The 25,582-nt window shown below is 42.0% G+C and overlaps 1 protein-coding gene across 1 annotated transcript; it reads right to left on the reverse strand.

Moving 5' to 3' along the window:
* Positions 1–1,039: 1,039 nt before the first annotated feature.
* Positions 1,040–20,806, reverse strand: Znf175 (zinc finger protein 175). The gene is made up of 4 exons (XM_051174278.1): positions 20,548–20,806; positions 6,595–6,721; positions 6,169–6,264; positions 1,040–4,646 (listed from the first exon to the last, which is right to left on the reverse strand). Exons 1-4 carry the CDS (start codon positions 20,617–20,619, stop codon positions 2,353–2,355), a joined length of 2,589 nt encoding a protein of 862 aa, XP_051030235.1. The 5' UTR covers positions 20,620–20,806; the 3' UTR covers positions 1,040–2,352.
* Between the last annotated feature and the right edge of the window lie 4,776 nt (positions 20,807–25,582).

A 25,582-nucleotide genomic window follows, 5' to 3' on the forward strand; every position in this document is an offset into this window, starting at 1 on the left:
ACTATGCCCAGCTTTTTACCTGTGTGTTGGGAATGCAAACTGTCCTTATTTTTAAAAGTTATTTGGGTGTGAGTGCTGGTATTTGTAAGCTATTGCACACATATAGAAGTCAGAGACAACTTCTAGGAGTCTGTTTTCTCCTACCTCTGGGTATAGAGCAAAACTTTTATTTTTAAAAAGTTCACAGGCCACATGAGTTCAATAGCCATGATCTGCTGACTCCTGGTATATATACCCTGTATGAACATATAGGAGGGGTTAGTAAGATGGCTCAGTGGAAGAAATCATTTGAAATACAAGCTTTAAACCCTAAATTCACATGGAGCCGTGGTGGCACAAGCCTTTAATCTCAGCACTCAGGAGGTAGAGGCAGGAGGATCTCTGTGAGTTTCAAGCATGCCTGGCCTACAGAGTTCCAGGATAGCTAGAGCTGTTACACAGAGAAACTGTCTTGAAAAACAAAAACAAAATCTAAATTCAATGCCCAAAACCCAATTTAAAACCCAGATACAGCCGGGCATTGGTGGGTGCACGCCTTTGATTCCAGCACTCGGGAGGCAGAGGTAGAGGCAAGTGTATCTCTGTGTTTGAGGCCAGCCTGATCTACAGAGCGAGTACCAGTACAGGCTCCAAAACAATACAGAGAAACCCTGTCTTTGGGGAAAAAAAAACAAAACAAAACAAAACAGATACAGTAGTGCACATCCGTATTTAAAGCACTCCTCTGACAAGATGGAAGAGTGGTGGAGAAAGGAGAATTATCTCCCGGAAGCTCACAAAACACTATTCTGGACCATGCAATGCAGTGGCAGAAACCAGAGATTCTATACCCAGAGGTAGGAGAAAACAGACTCCTAGAAGTTATTTCTGACTTCTATATGTGTGCAATAGCTTACAAATACCAGCACTCACACCCAAATAACTTTTAAAAATAAGGACAGACTGAATGGTTGGTTCCAGTATCATCACACATACAATATATAGAAAGAAAAAACTGAATAGACTTGAGCTAACCACAAAAGAGAAAAGCAACATTAACAGTGGATGGCCCTAGATCTCATTTATTCAAAGTCAGCCATATAATAAAAAAGCATTAATTAATTATGGTACAAGATAGAAACTGTTAATAAAAAATAAAAATAATAGCTACAGGTCAAGCAAGATGGCTCAGTGGGTAAAGGTGACAGCCACCAAGCCTGACAATCCAAGTTCAATTCCCAGGATCCACATGTGAGATCACTGACTCTTGCCAATTCACTGATCTTCTGACAGCCACATACACCTAGCAGCATGTTACATAAATATATACAAAATAAATGAATATACTTTTTAATAATAAACTACCATCCTCTAGTATGCAATTAATTCTATAGAAAACCAAGTCCATACAGGCACTGACCAAATACTGGCACATGTGTACATATACATACACATACATTTTTTTCTTCCATACACGTACCCATTTATAAAATCACCCTATTCCCATGGCTGAAATTTATGTGTTTTACTGAACTCCCACAACAAAAGGGAATATAACTGACTTAATTTCCCATAAATCTCATAGTTTGGTAAAATGCATCTTATATCCCATCCTATAAAACATTTCTGAAATTAGTCAAGGTCAACCTGAAATGAAATTCATGTTTAACAAAACAAATATAAATATGTGTGCTTATCATTATTAATTTGTGACTAACTTTCCTCATGCATAAGTCTGTTATGTCTGAATAATCAATGCATAATATCAATCCATAATATCAATCAGGAGGTGTGTAATTAGATCGCATATAAAATGAACTTCAAGTAGATAAATTTCATTTTGGAATACACTAGTAAGCTAGGAACTCATTTCTCAATAAACCCTGTTATGTAAAACTGTACCTATAAAAATTGACTGTGGTATGAATCATGTAATCTGTGTTGAATTCTGTCCTGTTAAGACCCTTCCTACACTCACAGCACACATAGGAAATCCCCACCCAAGAACTGATGATAGGACTGATCTGTGATATAGTATTGAATGATTTCCCAATCATGACATTCCAAAACCTCTTCAATGTGAGTTCTTTCACAAATTGCAAAATCTGACCCACATTGTGAGAGACAAAGTTCTCACCCTAGTATGAGGCATGTGATGTCTATGAAGTTTGCCTGCTACTCAAGACTTTCCCACATTCAGACCACAGAGGTCTCCCTCATGGGTGAATTCCTTTGTTTATGCTGTCGGAGTTGGGCACTAGAAGCCAAGACTTTCCCACAGACGCAACACCTGGAAGCCTTCTTCACCATGTGAATTTGATGGTATCCCCTCAGTTGGTGATCTGACTAAATGATTTTCCAGTCTTGACATTCCTAAGGTTTGTCCTCAGTGTGAGTTTGTAGATGAGATGTCAATTCTGACTTCTGTAAGAACACTTGTCCACATCTCTCACACACAAAAGGTGTCTCCTTCCTGTGAATCAACTTATGTTTAGAGAAAACTGACCTGCTTCTAAAGGTTTTCCCACAATGAGTACACACATAAGGTCTCTCTCCCGTGTGAATTCGCTCATGCTCTTGGAGTTGGACCTTAGTACAAAAGGCTTTCCAACAGCTGCTGCATTTGTAAGGTCTCTCTCCTGTGTGAATTAGAAGATGCACCTTCAGTTCAGATGGAGAACAAAATGATTTCCCACAGAAACTGCATTTGTAAGGCTTTTCAACCATGTGAATTTTTTCATGTCTGCTCAATGTTGACAATTGCTTGAAGGCCTTTCCACACACAGAACACACATAAGGCCTCTCCCCAGTGTGAATTCGAGAATGTGCCTTCAGTTGAGATGTTTTACTAAATGATTTCCCACAATCAAGACATTTACAAGGCTTCTCTCCTGTGTGGATTTGATAATGTGATTTCAGTTGGGATGGGTAGTTAAACAACTTTCCACAGTCAGGGCATTTGTAAGGCTTCTCACCAATATTAAGTTGCTGATGGGGGGTCAAAGTAGACCCCGGGAGGCCTGCCTCACACTTCTGAGAGACAAAAGGCTTCTCTTTAGTGTGAATTAACTGATGTTTACGGAAAGATGACCTGCTACTGAAGGCTTTTCCACACTCAGTGCATACAAAGGGCTTCTCTCCTGTGTGGATTCGCTCATGCTCTTGGACTTGTTCCTTAGTTGAGAAGGCTTTTCCACAATGGCTGCATTTATAAGGTCTCTCTCCCGTGTGGACTCGATAATGTGCCTTCAGTTGGGACATTTTACTGAACAGTTTCCAACATTCATTGCATTTGTAAGGCTTCTCTCCTGTGTGGTTCTGATAATGTACCTTCAACTCACATGGAAAATTAAAGGATTTCCCACACTCGTGGCATTTATAAGGCTTCTCCCCTGTATGACTATGGCAATGCACCTTTAGTTGGGATGGATAATTAAATGACTTCCCACAGTCACTGCATTTATAAGGCTTCTCCCCAGGGTGAAGTTTTTCATGCCTGTCTAGTATTGATTTCTGGTTGAAGGCCTTTCCACACTGAGAACACACATAAGGTTTCTCCCCTGTGTGAATACGTTGATGCACCTTGAGTTTGGCTGTTTTACTGAATGATTTTCCACACTCACGGCATTCATAAGGCTTCTCACCCGTGTGACTTTGGTGATGCACCTTCAGCTGGGATGGAAATTTAAAGGATTTTCCACAGTCATTGCATTTGTAAGGCTTCTCTCCATTGTGACTTTGTTTATGAGATGTCAACTCTGACTTGCGTAAGAAGGCCTTCCCACATTTGTCACAGATAAAAGGCGTGTGATTCTTGTGAATCAATTCATGCTCATAGAAAGCTGACCTGTCTCTGACGGCTTTTCCACACAGTGTACACACATACGGCTTCTCTTCTGTGTGAATCTGCTCATGCTCTTGGAGTGCAGCCTCAGTACAAAAGGATTTCTCACAGCTGCTGCATTTGTAAGGGTCCCCTCCAGTGTGAACTAGATGATCCACCTTCAACTGGAATGGATAACTCGATGAATCTGACAGGTAAAGGAAGGCCTTGCCACCATTGTAAGAAACAATAGGTCTGTCCAGAGTGAGAGTGATCTCAGGCTTGTGCAAAGAGATGGCATAGACTATCTCCCCACACTGAGAACCTTGACCTGCTTTCTCCTGAGGATGGTTTTCATGTTGTTTATGGCTGAGAACTTCTCCATTCCTAGTACTTCTGCATGATTCTTCTCCGTGAGTAACCACACAGTTAGCATTACAAGAGCCTTGTATCAGGAGCTGACTGGATGCAACAATGTTAATAAGCTGTTCTGTGACACAGCTTTCATTCTGACCATTTGCTCCTATGTTTAGCTCCAAACTTTTTGGAAGTAAGCAATATTGTGGAAGATTCTCTTGTGTAGAAATGAGGTAGGGTCCCAAAGGAATGGTTTTCCCAGGCTTTTGATATTCATGACCACTATTTGTGCTCAGAGTTTTCTTGAGGACAGGAGGCAAAGGTAAAATATGGTTTTGTTTCTCTCTCTTAGCAATATCAGCACCCAGCCGTAGCTCTTGTAAAGGAGAACACCATGAACCATCTCTTCTGACTTCACTTGCCACATCGCTGTGAACTGACGCTTTCTCACATACTTTCTGTGGTGGGGTGTCAACTCCTGATTTTTCTAGGAACAGAAAGAGATGAAGAATGAACCATACAGAGGAACTGAATCTGAACATAAATGCCTAAATCCGATACTAATGATGCTGATGATACTCTAACAATCAGTAGAAACAAGCTAATCAACAACTGTATACAATGGGGACCATCTACATAGCAGACATTAATTATGACAACAATGGATCAGAGGACAAGGTATATAAACTACCCAGCTGTATTTTTAAGACAGAAGTAAAAAAACATGATACGAACATCAGAAAGTTTCTGAATTCTATATTACAAATTAACTGACTGCATCAAAATGTATTAAAAAGCAAAATAACATTTGTTGCAATAAAATCCATCAGTAACATTTTGATTAATCACATCTTTAGTGGAATCCATAAATCACATAAGGAAAACTTAACCTAAATAAGAAAGACCCAGACATGGTGGGTCCCTTTAATCCCAGCACGTGGGAAGCAGAAGCAAGGGGTTCTCTGTGAGTACAAGACAGACTAATCTAAAAAGCCAGACACAAGACCTACCTTTAAAAAAAAAAAAAAGAAAAAAAAAAAAGCCATAATAACCATGAATAAATAAATAAATACCACAGAAAGGAACAAATAAGAAAAGAAGGAGATGCCAATGGGGTTAAGGAAATAACTTGTGTATTCAAAAAGGAAAATGGGTAGGGATTCAAAATAATAAATTAAAGCACCAAGAAAAATAGTTCAGAAGCCCAGAAAGTCAGACAAAAAAGACTTTCTGACTTGACTGAAGTAGATCCCAATTTCTGATCTCCCAAAATGAAGGAAGAGATCCATCTTACAGGAACAGGAATGTTCTCATATCTAAATAAGGCAGGACAGACTATAAGATCAAGGACTAAGAAATTAACATAATACAACCTGAGAATTGTATATTCAGAATGAACAGGGCCTTTAAGGTAAACCTATCACAGAATGAGAAAAGGAACATAACAGAACACTAAGCCTAATGTGCCACAAGAGGAAAAGATGAACTAGCACAGAAAAGGAAAAAAAAAAAAAAAAAAAATCAATGAATTCAGAGACAGACAGGAAAAGCAAAAACATAGACCAATATAAACAATAATAAGAACCCAAAAGAAATATGCTACAATATACTAAAAGTCAGTTGTTAGAACACATACAAATTATAACCAGTCCTTTCTCCATTACTTGGGCAATATATTAACCAAGTTGACTAATGTCAGATGTTCACCAACAAGATGTGCAAATAAAAATTCTTGTGCATTTACACATGGGAGTGTAACTGGTCATTAGAAAATGGCTGAGTTAGTCCACTTAGGTTCATTCATATTCATGGTCAGACAAGGTTGTCCCACAAATTCACCTTTCAGAAAGTCTCACATTGGCTCCCATCAATAACAAAAGGACTGCAGAATTAACCATAAAAATTCCCAAGGAGAAGACAAGCTAAAAGTTACCACTGCTGGGGAACTGGAGAGACAAACTGACAATGGCCTCGTGAAATCTACCCCCACCTGGAAAGCAATGGCTCACCTTGACACTGCTGGTTTGGGAATTCAGCCTTCCCTGCCTGTGTCTCCTTTCCTTTTTCCATCCTAAAGATGACTCCAGGGCTGGGAATAGGATACCCTGTTAATCAGAAGGATATTGGGTTTTGGGGTAGGTCCTTGTCTTTAGAGATGATACAATGAAGTTTTGCACTACCTCATTGGCAAAACCAAGTCAACATTTTCTATTCTGGATAATTAATACTTGTAGGTACATTCAAGAAATGAAGCATCAGGGCAAAAAAGCAAACACACACACACACACACACACACACACACACACACACACACACCACAGAGAGAGAGAGACAATAGAGGGGGGACTTATGATACCCCACCATGCTTTGCAAAGAGAAAGAAGGCAACCCCCTCAATGGAGCTCATCCTGGGTCCCCAGGCCAGCTGTGCTCACCCACTGCCAAGAGGTGGCTGTAGATCTCCAGCATCACGTCCTGGTACAGGAGTCTCTGGGCAGAGTCCAGTTGCTGCCATTCCTCCTGGCTAAAGGTCACAGTCACATCTTCAAAGGACATCCACCTCTGTAACAATGCACCACAGTTCACTGTGAATGACTCATCATTGGAAATGGAAAAGTTATATATAAGGTTAGACTTTTAATGATATTTTACTGCATTTCCCACAAAAGATCTATTTACCATTAGTTTGGGTGATAGAGAACACTTATAAAGCAAGCAATCCTGCCATCCATCAAACAGTCACATTTTTAAGGACATTAGGATTCTTTTTAATGCTCTAAGAAAGAGTACACAGCACAAAACTAATTAATCAATGATATTCCAGGTTAGAGTTATGCTGGACCCATTGGATTCAATGTTACAAAACAGGCTTTTAGAAGCTGCTTTGTTAAAAGTATTAACTTCTCACTTGGGAACTAAATGGCAGATTAAATCCTGGCATCTGACTTCATTGTGTGTCTATCTATCTCCTTGACTTTGGGTCACCTACTTTCCTAAACATATGAGCACATATTACTCAAGGAGCACCAATCTAAAGTACCCTAACTCCCTTCAAAAATGAAGGTGAAAAGATTGGTCATTGTCCTTGTCCTTAATTTTTCCTCTTGAGGCTGTACCCTGAAGCAAAAGTAATCACCTCACAAGAATCCCTTTCTTGAAATAGGGGCTTCTTAGTTATACATGTGGCTGTTTACTGATCAGCTATGGAAACAAGTCCCCTGGAACCTGGTTCCTGGAATGGAGAGGGGACATAATTCTCTTTCTTCTTCTCCCTCTCTCCAGAGTTCTGTGGCCTGACTGGCCTGGAACTTGCTATGTAAATCAGGACACCCTAGGACTGCATTTATCCTCCTCCTCTGTGTAATATCTTCTCAAGATGCTTCTACTAAGTATTTTGTCCAGGTGAGGAGAACAGTAAGGACACCTGCATTTTATCTTATCAGCACTTCAGTCTCTCTGTCTCACTGTACAATGCACTTCACAGAACTCCTGATAGCACGGAAGAAAGAACCCTCACACAAAACTCACACCAACAGACACAGATGACATCATCTGAACAAGGTAATTAAAAAAAAAAAAAAAAAAGACACCACATCTTACATACAGCTACTGCTAATAAATGTAAGCTTCACTCCCTCTTCCACATGCGGTTAGGTGTCTCTATGGCCCTTGGCGTCAGAAACTCCAACTTCAGTTTATATGGATATCTCTTGAAACCATTTCTACAACTCAGAATCCTTGGGCCACCTGAGTAGAGCTTGTAATGGTCACTGTTAATTGTTAATTAATGTGAGAAGACCTGTCATAATTATATACAAGACCATTCTCGAGGCATGAGATACTGGACTATATTAGGTGGGGAAAATGGAATTAAAGAGATGATTTTGCAGTTTAGAACACCTATTGCTATTGGTGAGTACCTGGGTTCAATTCCCAGCATCTACATGGTGGCTCACAACTAGCTATAACTCTAGTTCCAGATGACCTGATGCTTCTTCTAGTCTCCAAAAGCACCAGGTACACACACTGTACAAATACATGCAATCAAAATATTCAATATACCTATAAAATTTAATAATCCCACGATACAGACTCTTCAAATTACAATCTGAAATGTTGCTCTGAGTCTTCCTTGGCTACAAGTCACCATCATACTGGACTTCACATGTTTAGATTTCAATACCAGCTTACCAGAGATTGAGAAAAGGAGTTCATGTTAGATGACAGAATCAAAAAGCAACTTAGCCAAATCTAGAATTTGTCACAATCTAAAGGATAACCCAAAGTTCTTCAAGAAGTGATTAACATGGCAGAGAAAAATTAAGAGATTAAAAGAAACTAAACTACTTTTTAGTTTGGCTGGATATGTGGGCACTGGCTCAACCCTGAGAGGAAGTATGACCAGGCACAGATGATTCCAAGGATTTATGGTAATGTAAAAAGGGTATCATCTCAGAGATAAATACCAACAGAGAGAAAAGTATAGCCTCTAATATTTGGTTTTTAAATAACCTAGCAATGAAAAAGGGGATGAAACAGGAAACCTATGCTGATAATGACTCAAAGAAAGGGTTAGGGACACAATTCGTTTTACTTTTACTTATGTATGAAAATCTGAATAATGCAGGCTCCCCACATGTGTAACTGGGCACATGACTATTTCCTTCTAGAACTTCAAGTACTTTTGATAGCTCTTCTTCCGGGCTGACCTCGTGACACCGGCAAACAGGCAAAGCCGTGCCACTCACCCACCCGCCATTCTTCTGTGTGAAAAATATTTTGTATTAAAATTCTTTACATTAACATGTCAGACATATAACTGTAACTATTATGGATAATTATAGAAATTCTCAGCTAAAATGTTTAATGGAGAAAATCTCAGTTGAAAATATTACTATGAGATGTTTCCTTGGGGAAGCATTCAAGGATTTATTAAAAACTATTGCCTACTAAGAATAGAATATCACACAACCAGGCTTAGCGACATATACTTTTAATTTCAGCACTCCCAAGGCAGTTGGCAAGTGGATCTCTGAGAGTTCGAGGCTGGCTGAGTCTACATAGTAGTTTCAGGACAGCCAAGGCAACACAAGAGAACCCTGCCTCAAAGTCAAAACAAGCCCCCCCCCCGAATGTATGCACCCTAAAAATTCACATCTACCTTCGATAACTAATCGATTCGTGAGAGTGGAGCCTTCATAAATGGTACTTTAAGAATATATGACAACACACTGAGAAGACGAAACTGAGCAATTAGGTAGCCGAGCCTCAGCAGACAAGCAACCTGCTAGGACTCTGAAGCCTTCATACCTGAGAGAAGCATGGGGAGACCTTGACAAAACAAGAGTTCAGGGCCAACCTCAGTGTCATAGCTGGTTTGAGACTACCTGGAACAACTAAGACCCTTTCTTTGAAGAAAAAGTTTAACAAAAAGGAAGAAAATAATATTTAACAGTACAAAAAATTCAGAAGGAACAAAACAACTATAAGACCAAAATAAGCAGCAAAAAATAATGGAAACCATAAAAATATAAGAAAAAAGGATATCTGGCCACTCGGAGTTCCTGCGGGTAAGATCCTTGACCCCCAAATCCGGGCCCCTGCCAAAGAACAAGGTCTCAGCTGGAGAGCGCCAGTTTCCAGTGAGATCCCACTACCCTGCAAAACCTTCTCAAGTTCCAGCCCAGCCCTCGTCCTCTTCTGCCGGCTATTGGCCAGAGGTGAGTCTGGGCCCAATTGGGGCTGCCTGTCCCCTTCAACCTCTATTCCCCCCTCAACCGCCTGAACTCCCTGGATTGGCCCCTGATCCTGCTGCTCCTGTCTCCGGTCCCCATTGAGAGCACCCTTGGAGCTCTGATACACCCCCACCCATCCCAACCTCCAGCCTACCCGCCCCCTACCCTGTGCCCTACCCCACCTACGGTCCTGCCGCTCTGGTTGAGCACTGGGACAGAGGGTGGAGCCAACTGTCCACCCTACTTCGGAGACCTCTCGGAGCAACTCCGAACAAAGGAGACCTGACTATCCACGTGGGACCACCTGTAATTTCCACCGGCTTGGTCTCTGACCCCGCCTCCAGTCCTCTACTGGAGTCCCAAGCCCCTCCCACAGATCCGCCTATCTCTGCGGGTCCACTTGGAGTTCCTGCGGGCAAGATCCTTGACCCCCAAATCCGGGCCCCTGCCAAAGAACAAGGTCTCAGCTGGAGAGTGCCAGTTTCCAGTGAGATCCCACTACCCTGCAAAACCTTCTCAAGTTCAAGCCCAGCCCTCGTCCCTTTCTGCCGGTCATTGGCCAGAGCTATTGGCCAGAGCTATTGGCCAGAGGACCACTGTGAGTACCTGCTGGCATCTTCTTCTGGATCCTCATCCTTGACCCCATTCCTGGATCCCTGTCTGCAGAGAAACCTCCTAGAGCTTGGACCACACAGAGCTACAGAAATTGAATCTTTGATCCACAAAAGCCCAACGGGGAAGGACCATAGAGAGAGGGAAGAGACACCACCAACACCTCCTGGAAGAAACTATGGGAAGAAGGCAATACAAGAGAACACCTAACAACAGAAAGACAAACATGATACCACCAGAATCTAGGGAATCTCTACCAATTAGAATGGAACACAACAACAAAGCAGAGGAAGCAGAAGGGTACGACTTAAAAATCACCATCATAAAAATGATAGAGGCCCTCAAAGAAGATATGAGAAAATCCCTTAAAGAAATGGAGGAAAAAACAAACAAAAAAGTGGAAGAAATGAACAAATTCCTTAAGGAAAGTAAAGAAAGTACAGAAAGCCAAGAAAAAACAATTAACCAGGTGAAGGAAACGGTTCAAGATTTGAAAACAGAAATTGAGAAAATAAAGGCAACACAAATGGAAGGAAAGCTGGAAATTGAAAAGCTGGGCAAAAAATCAGAAACCATGGACACAAGCATAACCAATAGAATTCAAGAGATGGAAGAGAGAATCTCAGGCACAGAAGATAAACTAGAAGAAATAGATTCATCGACCAAAGAAAACCATAAATCCAACAAATCCTTAACACACAACATCCAGGAAATGTGGGACACCATGAAAAGGCCAAACCTAAGAATAATAGGCATAGAGGAAGGTGAGGAAGCCCAGCTCAAAGGTGCTGAAAACATATTAAACAAAATCATCTAGGAAAACTTTCCAAATCTGAAGAAGGACATGCCCATGAAAGTACAAGAAGCATACCGAACCCCAACTAGGCTGGACCAAAGAAAAAAGACCCCTCGACATATAATAATCAAAACACCTAGCATACAAAATAAAGAAAGAATATTAAGAGCAGCGAAGGAAAAAGGACAGGTAACATATAAAGGCAGACCTATCAAAATTACACCTGACTTCTCCATGGAAACCCTCAAGGCCAGAAGGTCCTGGATAGATGTTCTAAAAGTATTAAGAGAACACGGATGCCAGCCTAGGCTACTATATCCAGCAAAACTCTCAGTCAATATAGATGGAGAGAACAAGATATTCAATGACAAAACCAGATTTTCCCAATATGTATCTACAAATCAAGCCCTACAGAAAGTATTGGAAGGAAAATTCCAACCCAAGGAAGGTAACTACGCCCACAAAAATGTAAGCAACAGATAATCCAACTACACCAGAAACCTAGGGTGAAGCAGAACAAATATATTCACAATACCACTGCCAAGAACAAACCTAAACCAAACAAACAAGCATCAACAATCAATGGACCTTACTCACCCTCAACATTAATGGTCTTAACTCACCTATAAAAACACACAGGCTAACAGAATGGATACGAAGACAGAATCCATCCTTCTGCTGCATACAAGAGACACATCTTAGCTCCAAAGATAGACATTACCTCAGGGTAAAGGATTGGGAAAAGATAGTCCAATCAAATGGAAATAAGAAGCAAGCAGGCGTAGCTATCCTAATATCTAACAAGCTAGACTTCAAACCAAAACTAGTCAAAAGAGATGATGACGGTCATTTCAAATTCATCTCAGGAGAAATCCATCAACACAAAGTCTCAATTCTGAACATCTATGCCCCTAATACAAAGTCACCCACATTCGTAAAAGAAACACTACTAAAACTCAAAGCTCATATAAAACCTCACACACTTATAGTGGGAGACTTCAATACACCACTCTCAACACTAGACAGGACCACAAATCAGAAACTCAACAAAGAAACAAAAGAATTAACAGAAGTTATGTCTCAACTGGGGCTAACAGACATCTATAGAACATTCCATCCAAAGACAAAAGAATATACCTTCTTCTCTGCTCCACATGGAACCTTCTCTAAAATTGACCACATACTAGGAGACATAACAAACTTCAACAGATACAAGAGAATAGGAATAGTCCCCTGTATCTTATCAGACCACCATGCTTTAAAATTGGAATTCAACAACAATACAAATAGCAGAAAACCTGCAAACTCATGGAAACTTAACAATGTGCAATTGCACCACTCCTGGGTCAAAGAAGAAATAAAGAAAGAAATTAAAGACTTTCTAATATTCAACGAGAATGAGGATACAACATACCCGAACTTATGGGACACCTTGAAAGCAGTGCTACGAGGGAAGTTCATTGCACTAAGTGCCCATATGAAGAAAACAGAGGATAGTCACATAAATGAATTAACAGCCCAACTGAAAACCTTAGAACAGAGAGAAGAGAATTCACCCCGCAGGAGCAGACTCCAGGAAATAATCAACTTGAGGGCTGAAATCAACAAAATAGAAACCAGGAAAAAAATACAAAAAATCAATGCAACAAAGAGTTGGTTTTTTGAGAAAATCAACAAGACAGATAAACCTTTATCCAAATTAACTAAAAAGCAGAGACAGAACATGCAAATTAACAAAATCAGAAACGAAATGGGGAACATAACAACGGACACAGAGGAAATCCAGTCAATTTTCAGGTCATACTTCGAAAATCTGTATTCCACAAAAATTGAAAATTCAAAGGAAATGGACAAGTTTCTGGATAACTATCACTTACCAAAATTAAATCAAGAACAGACAAACAACTTAAATAGACCTATAACCCCCAATGAAATAGAAGCAGTCATCGAAAGCCTTCCAACGAAAAAAAGTCCAGGGCCAGATAGATTCAGTGCAGAATTCTACCAGACATTCAAGGAAGAAATAATACCACTACTCCTCAAACTGTTCCACAAGATAGAAACAGAAGGTTTATTGCCAAACTCTTTTTATGAGGCCACAATAACTTTGGTACCCAAACCTCACAAAGACACAACTAAGAAGGAAAACTACAGACCAATATCCCTGATGAACATCGATGCAAAAATACTCAATAAAATAATGGCAAACCGAATTCAAAAATACATCAGAGAAATCATCCACCATGATCAAGTAGGCTTCATACCTGGATTGCAGGGATGGTTTAACATACGAAAATCTATCAACGTGATCCACCATATAAACAAACTGAAAAAGAAAAACCATATGATTATCTCCCTAGATGCGGAAAAAGCCTTCGATAAAGTTCAACACCCTTTCATGATAAAGGTATTAGAGAGGTCAGGGATAACAGGAACATACCTAAACATAATAAGAGCAATATACAGCAAACCAACTGCCAACATCAAACTGAATGGAGAGAAACTTAAGCCAATTCCTCTAAAATCAGGAACAACACAAGGCTGTCCTCTCTCTCCATATCTCTTCAATATCGTACTAGAAGTTCTAGCTAATGCTATAAGACAACAAAAGGAGATCAAGGGCATCCAAATTGGAAAGGAAGAAGTCAAACTGTCTCTATTTGCAGATGATATGATAGTTTACATAAGCGACCCAATAAACTCTACCAGGGAACTCCTACAGCTGATAAACACCTTCAGCAAACTAGCAGAATACAAGATAAACTCAAAAAAATCAGTAGCCCTATTTTTTTCAGACGACAAAGAGGCAGAGAAAGAAATCAGAGAAACATCACCCTTTACAATAGCCACAAGCAACATAAAGTATCTTGGTGTAACACTTGCCAAACAAGTAAAAGATCTATATAATAAGAACTTTGTGACTCTAAAGAAAGAAATTAAAGAAGATACCAGAAATGGAAAGACCTCCCATACTCTTGGTTAGGTAGGATAAACATAGAAAAAAATGACAATCTTACCAAAAGCAATCTACAGATTCAATGCAATCCCCATTAAAATCCCATCACAATTCTTCACCGACCTTGAAAGGATAATAATCAACTTTATATGGAAAAACAAAAGACCCAGGATAGCCAAAACAACCCTATACAATAAAAGAACTTCAGGAGGCATCACCATTCCTGACTTTAAGCTCTACTACAGAGCTATAGTTCTGAAAACAGCCTGGTATTGGCATAAAAATAGACAGGTAGACCAATGGAATCAAATTGAAAATCCTGATATTAATTCACGCACCTATGAACACCTGATTTTCGACAAAACAGCTAAAATTATACAATGGGGCAAAGACAGCATCTTCAACAAATGGTGCTGGCACAATTGGATGAGGGTGTGTAGAAGACTGCAGATAGACCCATGTCTGTCGCCATGCACAAAACTCAAGTCCAAATGGATCAAAGACCTCAACATCAATCCAGCCACATTGAACCTCTTAGAAGAGAAAGTAGGAGGTACCCTTGAACAAATTGGTATAGGAGACCGCTTCTTGAACATAACTCCAGGGGCACAGACACTGAAAGAAACAATTAATAAATGGGACCTCTTCAAACTTAGAAGCTTCTGTAAGGCAAAGGACACAGTTGACAAGACCAAACGGCAGCCCACTGACTGGGAAAAGATTTTCACTAATCCTATATCCGACAAAGGGCTGATCTCCAAAATATACAAAGAACTCAAGAAACTAGTCAACAAAACACCAAATAACCCTATTAAAAAATGGGGTACAGAACTGAAGAAAGAATTCTCAATGGAGGAAATCAAAAAGGCTGAAAGACACTTAAGAAAATGCTCCACATCCTTAGCTATCAGGGAAATGCAAATCAAAACAACTTTGAGATACCATCTTACCCCTGCCAGAATGGCTAAAATTAGAAACACCAGTGATGACTTATGTTGGAGAGGATGTGGAGAAAGTGGAACACTCCTCCACTGCTGGTGGGAGTGCAAACTCATACAGCCATTTTGGAGATCAGTATGGCGGTTCCTCAGGAAAATGGGAATTAGTTTACCACAGGACCCGGCAATCCCCCTCTTAGGCATATACCCAAAGGATTCACATCAATGCAACAAAGACATCTGTTCAACTATGTTCATAGCAGCACTATTTGTAATAGCAAGAACCTGGAAGCAACCTAGATGCCCTTCAATTGAAGAATGGTTAATGAAGATGTGGCACATCTACACAATGGAATACTACTCTGCAGAAAAAAATAATGGTATCTTGAAATTCACAGGCAAGTGGATGGCACTTGAAGAAACCATCCTGAATGAGGCAACCCAGTCACAAAAAGAGAAACACAGTATGTACTCACTCATATATGGATTTTAGAACTAGATCAAATGATCACCAGCCTATAATTCATATCACCAGAGGAACTTGGATACAAGTTGTATTCTAAGAGATTCATATAAAGTCCTCACAGAACTGGGAAGGGACAAGTCCCCCAGACCTCAGGTAAAGTGGGGGAGGACAGCTAATGGAGAGAGAAGTAGGAGAAAATGAGAGGGAGGAGAGGAAGGCATGTGCGACCAGGAGGATTGAGCCTGGTTAGGAATGGAAAATAGGAAAGGAGAGAGAGAGAGAGACAGAGACAGAGAGAGAGAACATAAAAGAGGGAGCCAATATTGGTTTGAAGATAAAGTTGAACACAAAGAAAGGTCGAGGGAACTACAAGACTGCTGCCAACTAACAATCTCAGCTTCCGTGGAAAGGCTATCATAAATGCCCTTCCCGGAGAGTGAGATCAACAACTAACTTCTCCATGGAGTCCTCAACTAATGCCTGTTGAAAACAGGAGCAAACACCCATACATAAACACTGAGTCGAACTAGAACCCAGAAGCAGATGGAGAGGACAAGACCATGCGGTAGAAGTACATAGAGACAGCTTACCTGAACAAGGAGGAGCTAATGGGCCACCAGACTGATAGCTGGGAAGCCAGCATGGGACTGACCCGGGCCCCCCTGAGTGTGGGTCTCAGCCAGAATGACTGAGCAGTCTGTGAAATCTCAGACAGTGGAGCCAGGATGTATCCCTGGTGCACAAAAGGACTTTGCAAACATATGCCCCATGGAGGGATAATTGCCTTATTCTAGAGATAGGAGAGAAGCCCTAGTCCCTACTTCACAGGACCTGTCAGATCTCCATGACCCCAACTGGATGGCATTCCCCTACATATGGTATTGTGGTGGGGGGTTGGGAGGGGAGGGTGTTTAGAGTGCATGGGAGAGGGCAGAGAGGGCAAAAGGGAGGGAGGGAGGGAGGGAGGGCTAGAGGGGAGGGAGGGAGGGAGGGAGAGGGAACTGGGATCGACATGTAAAATAATAAATTAAAAAAAAAAAAAAAAAAAAAAAACGCTTTGACTCCAAAATTTAAGTTGAAGAACAAGTTACTGGGGAAAAGTATTTCTATTTTTGTTTCCACAGAAAATGAAAAGATGTGGATTCCTTCCAGACTAATGTGGTTTGATCACACCAGACCGCCTGAAACAGAGTACAAGCTGATCCTACATTCCAAACAGCTGGACAAAACAGCCCTACAGACTACAGCTAGGATATCTGAATCTTCTTCGAATCCCCCAAGACAGCGCCCCTTACCAGCAGGAAGTATTTTGGAAAGAACGACACCCAAATTCCCAAACATTGTGTATAAATGTTTGTTTTCATTTAATTGGACTTTGTTATATAAAATTAAATAAAAAAAGAAATTAAAAAAAAAGAAAAAGAAAAAAGGATATCTGAAAAATAGAGGAAAATCAGAATCAAAAGTTCCCAAAAAAAAAAAAAAAAAATACTAAAACATAAGCAAACATCAACAGGAACAAAAAACAAGGAAAGAAAAGAAGCCACGTGTGATGGTATATGCTTGCAATCCCAGCCCTTAGAAGGCAGAGGCAGGAGGATTAGGAGTTCAACAGAAATGTCAGCTACACAGGGAGTTTGAGACTAGTGTGGATTATATAAAACCCTATCAAGAAACACAGAAGCCTGGGAGTGAGGAAAATATAAAACAATGACCAAATAACTAGATGCTCAAAAAGTAAATGGACACCACTACGTAATCTCAGCCACATGTTTATAAATATATAAATTAAATCCGCAAGTAAATGCCCTGCTTCCAATGAGCCGATCAATACAATTACTGAATCTGCACAGCTCTACCTTGCTGCATTTATCCTGAGCAGGGAAAATGCTGGGCGTATCTGCTGGGTGTCGGACAATACACACTTCACAAAAGATTGCAGTTTTCCCAACTGGCTTGACTAACTGATTCTCTCAGCAGCGGCACCAACAGTACCTTCTGCTTCCTTGGGCCACAAGCACATCTACACTTGATATTTTTGGTGTGGCCAATTTTAGACATTCCAGTAGAGGGAGCCGTGGCAATTATACAAGCATTTCCCACTCAACTGAGGAAGCTTAACTCTCCTGTTCCTTTACTATACAAGCAAGTCTGTTGCTCATTCAATTGTATGTGGAAGAAGCTTTTACAAGAACTTAGTCCAAGGGCTGGAGAGATGGCTCAGTGGTTAGGAGCACTGGCTGTTCTTCCATAGGTCCTGAGTTCAATTCCCAGCAACCACAAGGTGCTCTCACACAACCATCTGTAAAGAGATCTGGCGCCCTCTTCTGGCCTGCAGGGATACATGCAGGCAGAACACGGTATACATAATAAATAAATCTTGAAAAAGAAAAGAAAAAAAAGTTAGTCCAAGCACTTAGGAGATAGTCAAATTTCTTCAAGTTCAAGGCCAACCTGGTCTACAGAGCAAGTACTAGCGCAAGTAGCAAGGGTAAATGAGAACTTGTCTCTCTCGGGAGGAAGGAACTTAATAGGAGGAAGGAACTTAATACTGAGGGCAGTGGAAGGCTTTGAGACTGGAGGAGACTGGGGAAGGGGCACAAAGTGGCTAAGGACCACTGATGAGATCCGGACGAATGTAAGACACTGCACAGGATAAAGCAAAACAACACACAAAGCTTAAATTTTTTAAACTCAAAATATCCATCCAGAAAAATCATATTTCAAAGTATCACAAAGTACAAGAACAGAACTAAATGCAAGTAATCAAACATCAAAAGGGACTTAAAATTCCCCTTTTCTTTTTTAAGATAATTTTTTTTAACTGTGTAAGTGTTTTGTGTCTACAGGCTTATGTAGCCATTGGATGCCCTGGAACTGGAGGCTATAAACTGTCTAGGAACCAAACTTGACTGTTCTGCTAAAGCAGCCAGTATTAGCTGCTAACTTCTCTCTCTAGGGACCTAACATTCCTTTTAAAAAAGAACAGTAACTGAGCTGAAAGATGGCTCTGCAGACACAGGCAACTCCATCAAGAATGATGATGGAAATTTGATCCCCAGGACCCACAGAGTAGACAGAACTGATTCCCACAAGTTGTCCTCTGACACCTATACTTTGTGACACATGCACATATAAAGGAATAATGTAATTAAAAATTAACAAAAAAAAATGAGGGAAGCAGCATATTAAAAATTAATAGTACTGAAAGATAGCTCAGCAGTTAAGAGCACTGACTGCTTTTGCAAAGGACCCAGGTTCAATTCCCAGGATTCAAATGGTGGTTCACAACTGCCTGTAACTCCAGTTCCAGTGGATTCTACATTCTCTCTGGCTTCCTGCTTGCAGAGTGTACATGTGCAAACTCATGCAGGCACAAACACATACATAAATATTTTTTAAAAGCTTTAAAAAATAAATAGCCAAGTGTGGTAGAAGACACCTTTAATGTCAGATCCCTCTATAACTACTTCAGGATGCAGCTCTCTTGGCCTCTGCTCTTCTCATGCTCTTCTCATGATCTGCTCTAGTCAGCCTGCCATGTTCAGCCTGGATTCTCCTCTCTGCCTGCTTTCTCCTTTCTGTCTACAATAAAAATCTTCTCCACACTTTAGTAGGAGTAGTCATGTCTTCCTCTCTTTATTTCATTTTTCATTCAACAAATAACAGTAATTGGGCCTGGTGAGATGGCTCAGTGGGCAAGGTGCTTGCTTAACAAACCTGCCCACTTGCACCTCATCACTGGAATCCACACACAGGTAGAAAGAGAGAACTACAAAGTGTCCTCTGACCTCCATGCCCATAACAGCAATCACATAATCATAAACACATACACACACACCACACACACAAAAGAATGGATTCTCAGTTTTACCTCTAGCCCAAGATAGAAACAGGACATTCCAACCTTCACCAAAAACTGGAACTTTACAAACTATTGTCCCCTCCTGGAAGAGTTAACCCAACTCCTGGCTACCATCACTTGGACAGGAGATGCCCGACAGGAAAATAGACTCACCTGAAGAAATGCTAGAGTTGGGTGGAATAATTATGACCCTAGTCAGTCACCGTTAACACAGAAACTAACTTTTCCTTCTCTTTTTCAAATCCTGGCCAAAACCCTACTGAGCATGGTTTCCTACTAAGATACTAGGCTTCCTGAGTACTTCTGAAAATCCAACTAGCCACAGCTGCCCCTTCCTACTGTGACTTGCCGGCCTCACTGCCTAAATATAAGGCTTGTTTATCTTTCCTCTCCTCCGTTTCCTCTTCTCAGCAACTACAGACTTTCAGGGTATCTTCCTTGTTAGTTTCTCTGTTTTCCCTAAAACTCTAATAGTCCTGAGGCCTCCTTCTGAGTCCATTTTAAAATTCCTTCACCCATGATAACAACCAACAAAACCATACATCTCCAGATGCACCGTTTCTTACAAGAATGGGCATAGAACTAGGGATGGCAAGGTGTGAAAGAGGAACAAATATAAAACAGAAAGCTGAAGAGAGAGGAAGAGCTTGTCAGTAAGAAAAAAAAATAGATGAAACAATACAACATCTATAGTAATTTTTAAAAAATGGATGAGGCAATATCTATAGTGATGTAGGCCTATAATCCCAGCACTAGAGAGGCTAGCGCAAGAAAAGTGTTGAGTTTGATGGCAGCCTGGACTGTACAGAAAGTTCCAGGCCAGCCTCACATACACAGTAAGACCCTGTTTCCAAAGAAAAAAAGATTAAGGGAGGAGAGGGGTCACTAGTTGGTGTGGGACACATATAGTCTACTCTTAACCAGATTAAAGATCACCTCAGAAGTAGGTAACAGAGTCTGCAGCTTCTTATGTCTGCCCTCAGGTCCTGAAGAACCAAGTATGAAGTCACTCCCACTCACCTCACATGACCCATGCTGCTCCTCTGCACCCATTGGTTGGATCTTTTGTTGGAAATTTGTATCAGCAGCCATGTCCCCTCTGGTCGTCTATTCTTGATGTGTCTTGGTAGCAAATCCAAATTCCTCAAGAGTCAAGGGCGCTGAAGCAAGGCTAGCTGTGGCACAGCAGGAAATCCTGAGGCCTGAATGATTTCGGAGGTCCCAGGAGCTCTGAGACACGGGAAATCCCTAAAAGACAACGATCCAACGTCAGACCCTGAGTTATGAACTGGTACAGGCTCATGTGGAAGGTTACAAGTAGGCATGGCAGAGGACACATAAAAGCCATGCTCGTTGTTAGTCGGCATTATAAAACAAACAGCAAAAGAAAACAAAAACAAATGTAAAAACCATCAGCTTGGAAGGAAGGACACACTTGCAGTGCTTACATTTTAAGGAGAAAAGCAACATGCTAACCTAGTTGTTTACAAAATAAGGACACAGGTATTTACTACAGGGATCCAGAATGCCATGCCAGACAAGGCTCACTAAACCTTCAGCACCTGCCTGGAAGGCAGAAAATACTAATAAAAACTCAGTAAGCTGCTGACTCAATTTTGATTTTGTTTCAAACAACCTTTCCAGCTACACATAGTAAGCATTAGCATTCTGTTTAATTTGCTTCAGGTCACTAAAGACATGAACAGGGGCACGGATTCAAGCTGTTTTCATTCTAAGGAACACACTGGCCACCATATTCCATGTGGGCCCTTCTGCTGTAAGCATCTAAAAACAGCATTTCTGTTTCCTGTTGCCCAGAGAGCTCAGGGTGGCAGCCAATTCTGATTCTAGCCTGAGTTTCTAGACATTTCCCTGTCCACACACAACCATGTCACGAAAAATTCACTCACCCAACCCTCACACCCCAACACACACACACACACACACACACACACACACACACACGTGTGTGTGTGTGTGTGTGCACCCAGAAAAACTTAAGAAAATGCACCAGGACCTCTCCACACTTAACACTTGTAGTCTATTCATGAGATGTCCCCTCTCCAGCAAAATGCAGCCACTGACACCAGTAAGTTCTAGTAATCTCCAACCAGTGGAGAACAGGACTGCCAGATTACAAACAGCCTCCTAGTCACTGACATGCACCTTAAACCATTACTGACCTAGTACCCAAAAATGCTTCCAAGAGGGTATAATATACTTTTGGTGTGTGTGTGTGTGTGTGTGTGTGTGTGTGTATGTGATTGTTTTTTAGTTTGTTTTTGAAATGGGGTCTACTATGTAGCTTTGGCTGTCCTGGAACTTGCTATGTAGGCCAGGCTGGCCTTGAACTCACAATGCCTCAGCTTCACCAGTGCTGAGATTAAAGGCATGTGCCACCACACCCAGCCTAATACACTTTTTTTAAGGACTCTAAATCAGCACAAATGTTGAGGTACAAATAATATAACCCAATTGGAAGCACCCTCATATTGGTCAACTTCCAATCTTTAATCCCAAAGAGATGTACATAATCTCCAAAGGATCCCCAAATGTGACACTAATGTGGCCCAAAGAATGAGGTGTGTGTGTGTGTGTGTGTGTGTGTGTGTGTGTGTGTGTGTGTGTGCCCGCGCGCGCGCGCTGGTTTGGTTTTTTGAGACAGAGTCTCTATGTGGCTAACTGTCTTGGAACTCATTATGTAGACACAGCTGGCCTGGAACTCAGAGTTTCCCCTGCCTCTGCCTCCTGAGTTCTGAAAATAAAGACGTATGCCACCACCAGTGGCAGTGGTCCAGAATTTGTTTTTAATATTCCTGTTTATTTCCTTCAATAATGCTAGCCACCCATAGGGGGTTTGGAACTGGTAAAGGAGATCCAACAGCAGCCCACAAAACAAAGGAAATTCCTTACTTTTACAGGCCTTAGAGCGAAGTCTCTGAGCTCAGCAGCTTAGACACTAGGCAGGATGCAAAGTGTGTAACCGCAACCACCCAACACAGACAGACAGACAGACACAGACACAGACACACACACACACACACACACACACACACACACACACACAGAGGAGAGGGAGAGAGAAAGGGTGCTAGAGACTGAGACATCTGAGTCTGACACTTTCTATTTTGGTGTACCTGATGGCGTTTCTCTTCACGTAGCAGGGCGGCGTGCATCAAGCTTCACAGTCACTGGCTAAGCAAACACTACCCAACCAGAGTCGTCCTGACGAGCACGCTACACCGCCCCAGGCTACACCGGTGCCTGAGCGGACTTCTTCGCCAATCACAGCCTGAGTGCATCACAAGCCACCTCAAGGTCCCTGTCCTGAAGCTCCCGGCTCCCACCCGGGACCGGCTCCCGCAGCGCCCACTCTGAGTCCTGCCCCGAACGTCCTGACATGACAATTTTCACAGAAGACGGCGTGAGATCCCACAGGAGCACACTGGGAAGTGACAAAACACACAAGACGCGGAAAACCCGCAAGAGCGGAATGCAAACCGATCGAACGACCCGCACCTCATCCACGGCATCCCCCTGCAGCCGCCCCAGCGGGCACTCAGCACGGGCCAGCGCTCGGCAGCCCAGCGCCCGCCCCGCGCCTCCACTCACCTCACGCTGCACCGCAGAGAGCTCTGCGCACGGCTCGCCCCGCCGGGCTGCGACTTCCGCCCACTGACGCCAAAGAGTCCCGGATGGAAAAGTTCCAAAGCACCTCGCGGTCCCGCCAGCAAAGTAACACTGGAATGACTAGAACACTTACCATTTCAAGGCCACTCTATTTCCGGTGTCTTTTAGATTTCCGGCAGGATTTGTGCACGCCCGGTAGCATGATGCGCATGCCCACTTTTGAAACTGAGTGCTTGCCCGCAGTCATCATGGCGGACCAGATGGTTCCGGTTTCTTTGGAAACCGCTGTGTCGGTATCCTTAGGCTCAGGATGTCGGAGGCCACTGTCCAGGAACTTCGATTCCGTACAGGCGGGGAAGCTGCACACACTATGCCACAGAGTGGAAGTTGGATGCTGTCCCAGATGGTGTGACAGGCCTGGCAGGAATTATGATATTCTAAAGAGACATTTGCGCCCCTTCCTTTGCAGACTATTGAGACAATGGATCCCAGAAATAGAAACCTCATGATAGGGGAAGGAATATGCTGAAGCCAGAAGGCAGTGAGAACAGGAAAATAGATTTCACACAGTTCTAACAACTTCTTAGAACACTTTGCAGAACAGACTGGAGCCAGAGACAGAGGCGGGTGCTGGGGGTGGAGGGTGGGGAGGGGTCGGGGAGTTCCACTAAGATTGTCTTCCATTTAAACCTAATTCTGCGGGGGTAGGGGTTGGCGGTGGGGTGGAGAGGTAGCTCAGCATTTAAGAGCACAAACTGCTGGTGCAGAGGAACCAGGTTCAATTCCAGCACCTGCATCAGCCCAGCATTCTGGAGACAGAGGCAGACGGATCTCTGTGAGTTCAAGGCCACCCTGGACTACACAGATTGATTCTGTCTAAAAGAGAAAGAACTCACACAAAGGTAATCCCAGCACTTAAGGTCACATTCCTTTAATCCTAGCACTCGAGAGGTGGAGACAGTAGTGATATATCTGGGTGGAGAGAGACTATCAAAAGTGTTAGTGTTAGTGGGCATGTGCATCATGCTACCGGGCGTGCACAAATCCTGCCGGACATTCAGTCTGAGACTCCGTACAGGCTTCCTGACTAAGCTAGAGAACTGAGCCAATGAGTTTAACTGACTTGTTAAGAAGAAAATGGATTTATATATACCATGAATGGACACAGAATGTCTAGAAACGCAGAGTAGGGATGAGAGGCAATGAGAAATGAAAGGACTGTTACTGTATTTTACCAGGGGTGGGGGTAGGAGGTGTTTGTTGGTTTGTTTTGAGCCAGGGTCTCTTGTAGCTCAGGCTGGTCTCTTTCATTTAGCTGAGGATGCGTCTGAGTTGACCTTTCTGCCTCCACCTCCCAAGTGGAAGAATTATAGGTGTGTGCCACCATGTCCTGCTGATTTCAGGACTGTTAACATAGAGTACCACAAGAGATAGTGGGGGTCGCGTATCCTTTACAGTGAAACAGGCTGCAGACTGGTCCTCTTTTTTCCCCACTTTTGACTTTAGGGCAAACTGTGGAACTCATTCCGTCCATTTGCCTCATGTAAAACAAACAAAAACACAAACAACAAAACAAAGCAACAACAAAATCTGGGGCATTCTTCAAATGTTTTAAAAGATGTGTTTATTTTATGAATGAGTGTTTTGCAAGCATGTATGTATGCATGTGCACCACATGTATCTGTGTTCCCTCAGCCTGTAGAAGTCAAAATAAAGCATCGGATTCACTGCATCTTGAATGACGGACAGTTGTGAGCTACCGTGTGGGTGCTGGGTCCCTGAATACAGTCCAAGAATGGAATTGTGTGAGGGGAATTCTGAGTGAGAAAACTCCAAGAAAACAAGAGTTTTGTGACCTTGGTTTCTTCAAAAACATGGAATTGTTCTTTTTTTGGGGGGGGTTGTTTTTGTTTTTGGTTTTTTTTTTTTTTTTTTGGTTTTCGAGACAAGGTTTCTCTGTGTCTTTGGAAACTGTCCTGGAACTAGCTAGCTCTTGTAGACCAGGCTGGTCTCGAACTCACAGAGATCCTTTGCCTCTGCCTCCTGAGTGCTGGGGTCAAAGGTGTGCACAACCACTGCCCAGCCATGGAATTATTCTTAGAATGTGCTTTTGCGTCTCTCCCAGGTATGGCAGATAGGACTGAGTTTAATTTAGATTATTCATCACAACTGGATATTGTTACCAGTTTATATGCCTCTGTGGAGAAAAGTGTTTTTGCCATGTGCAGCTTATCCTTGTGATTGTACACTTTACTCATGTGACTCTTAACCCTCAGATTATAAATTGTCTACTGGTCTAAATAAAATTGGCTATTGCAGCTGGGTGTTGGTGATGCACGCCTTTGATCTCAGCACTCGGGAGGCAGAGGCAGGAGGATCGCTGTGAGTTCAAGGCCTACAAAGCTAGTTCCAGGACAGGCTCCAA

This window comes from Phodopus roborovskii, unplaced genomic scaffold (assembly GCF_943737965.1).
Source record: "Phodopus roborovskii unplaced genomic scaffold, PHOROB, whole genome shotgun sequence".
Classification (NCBI taxonomy): domain Eukaryota; kingdom Metazoa; phylum Chordata; class Mammalia; order Rodentia; family Cricetidae; genus Phodopus; species Phodopus roborovskii.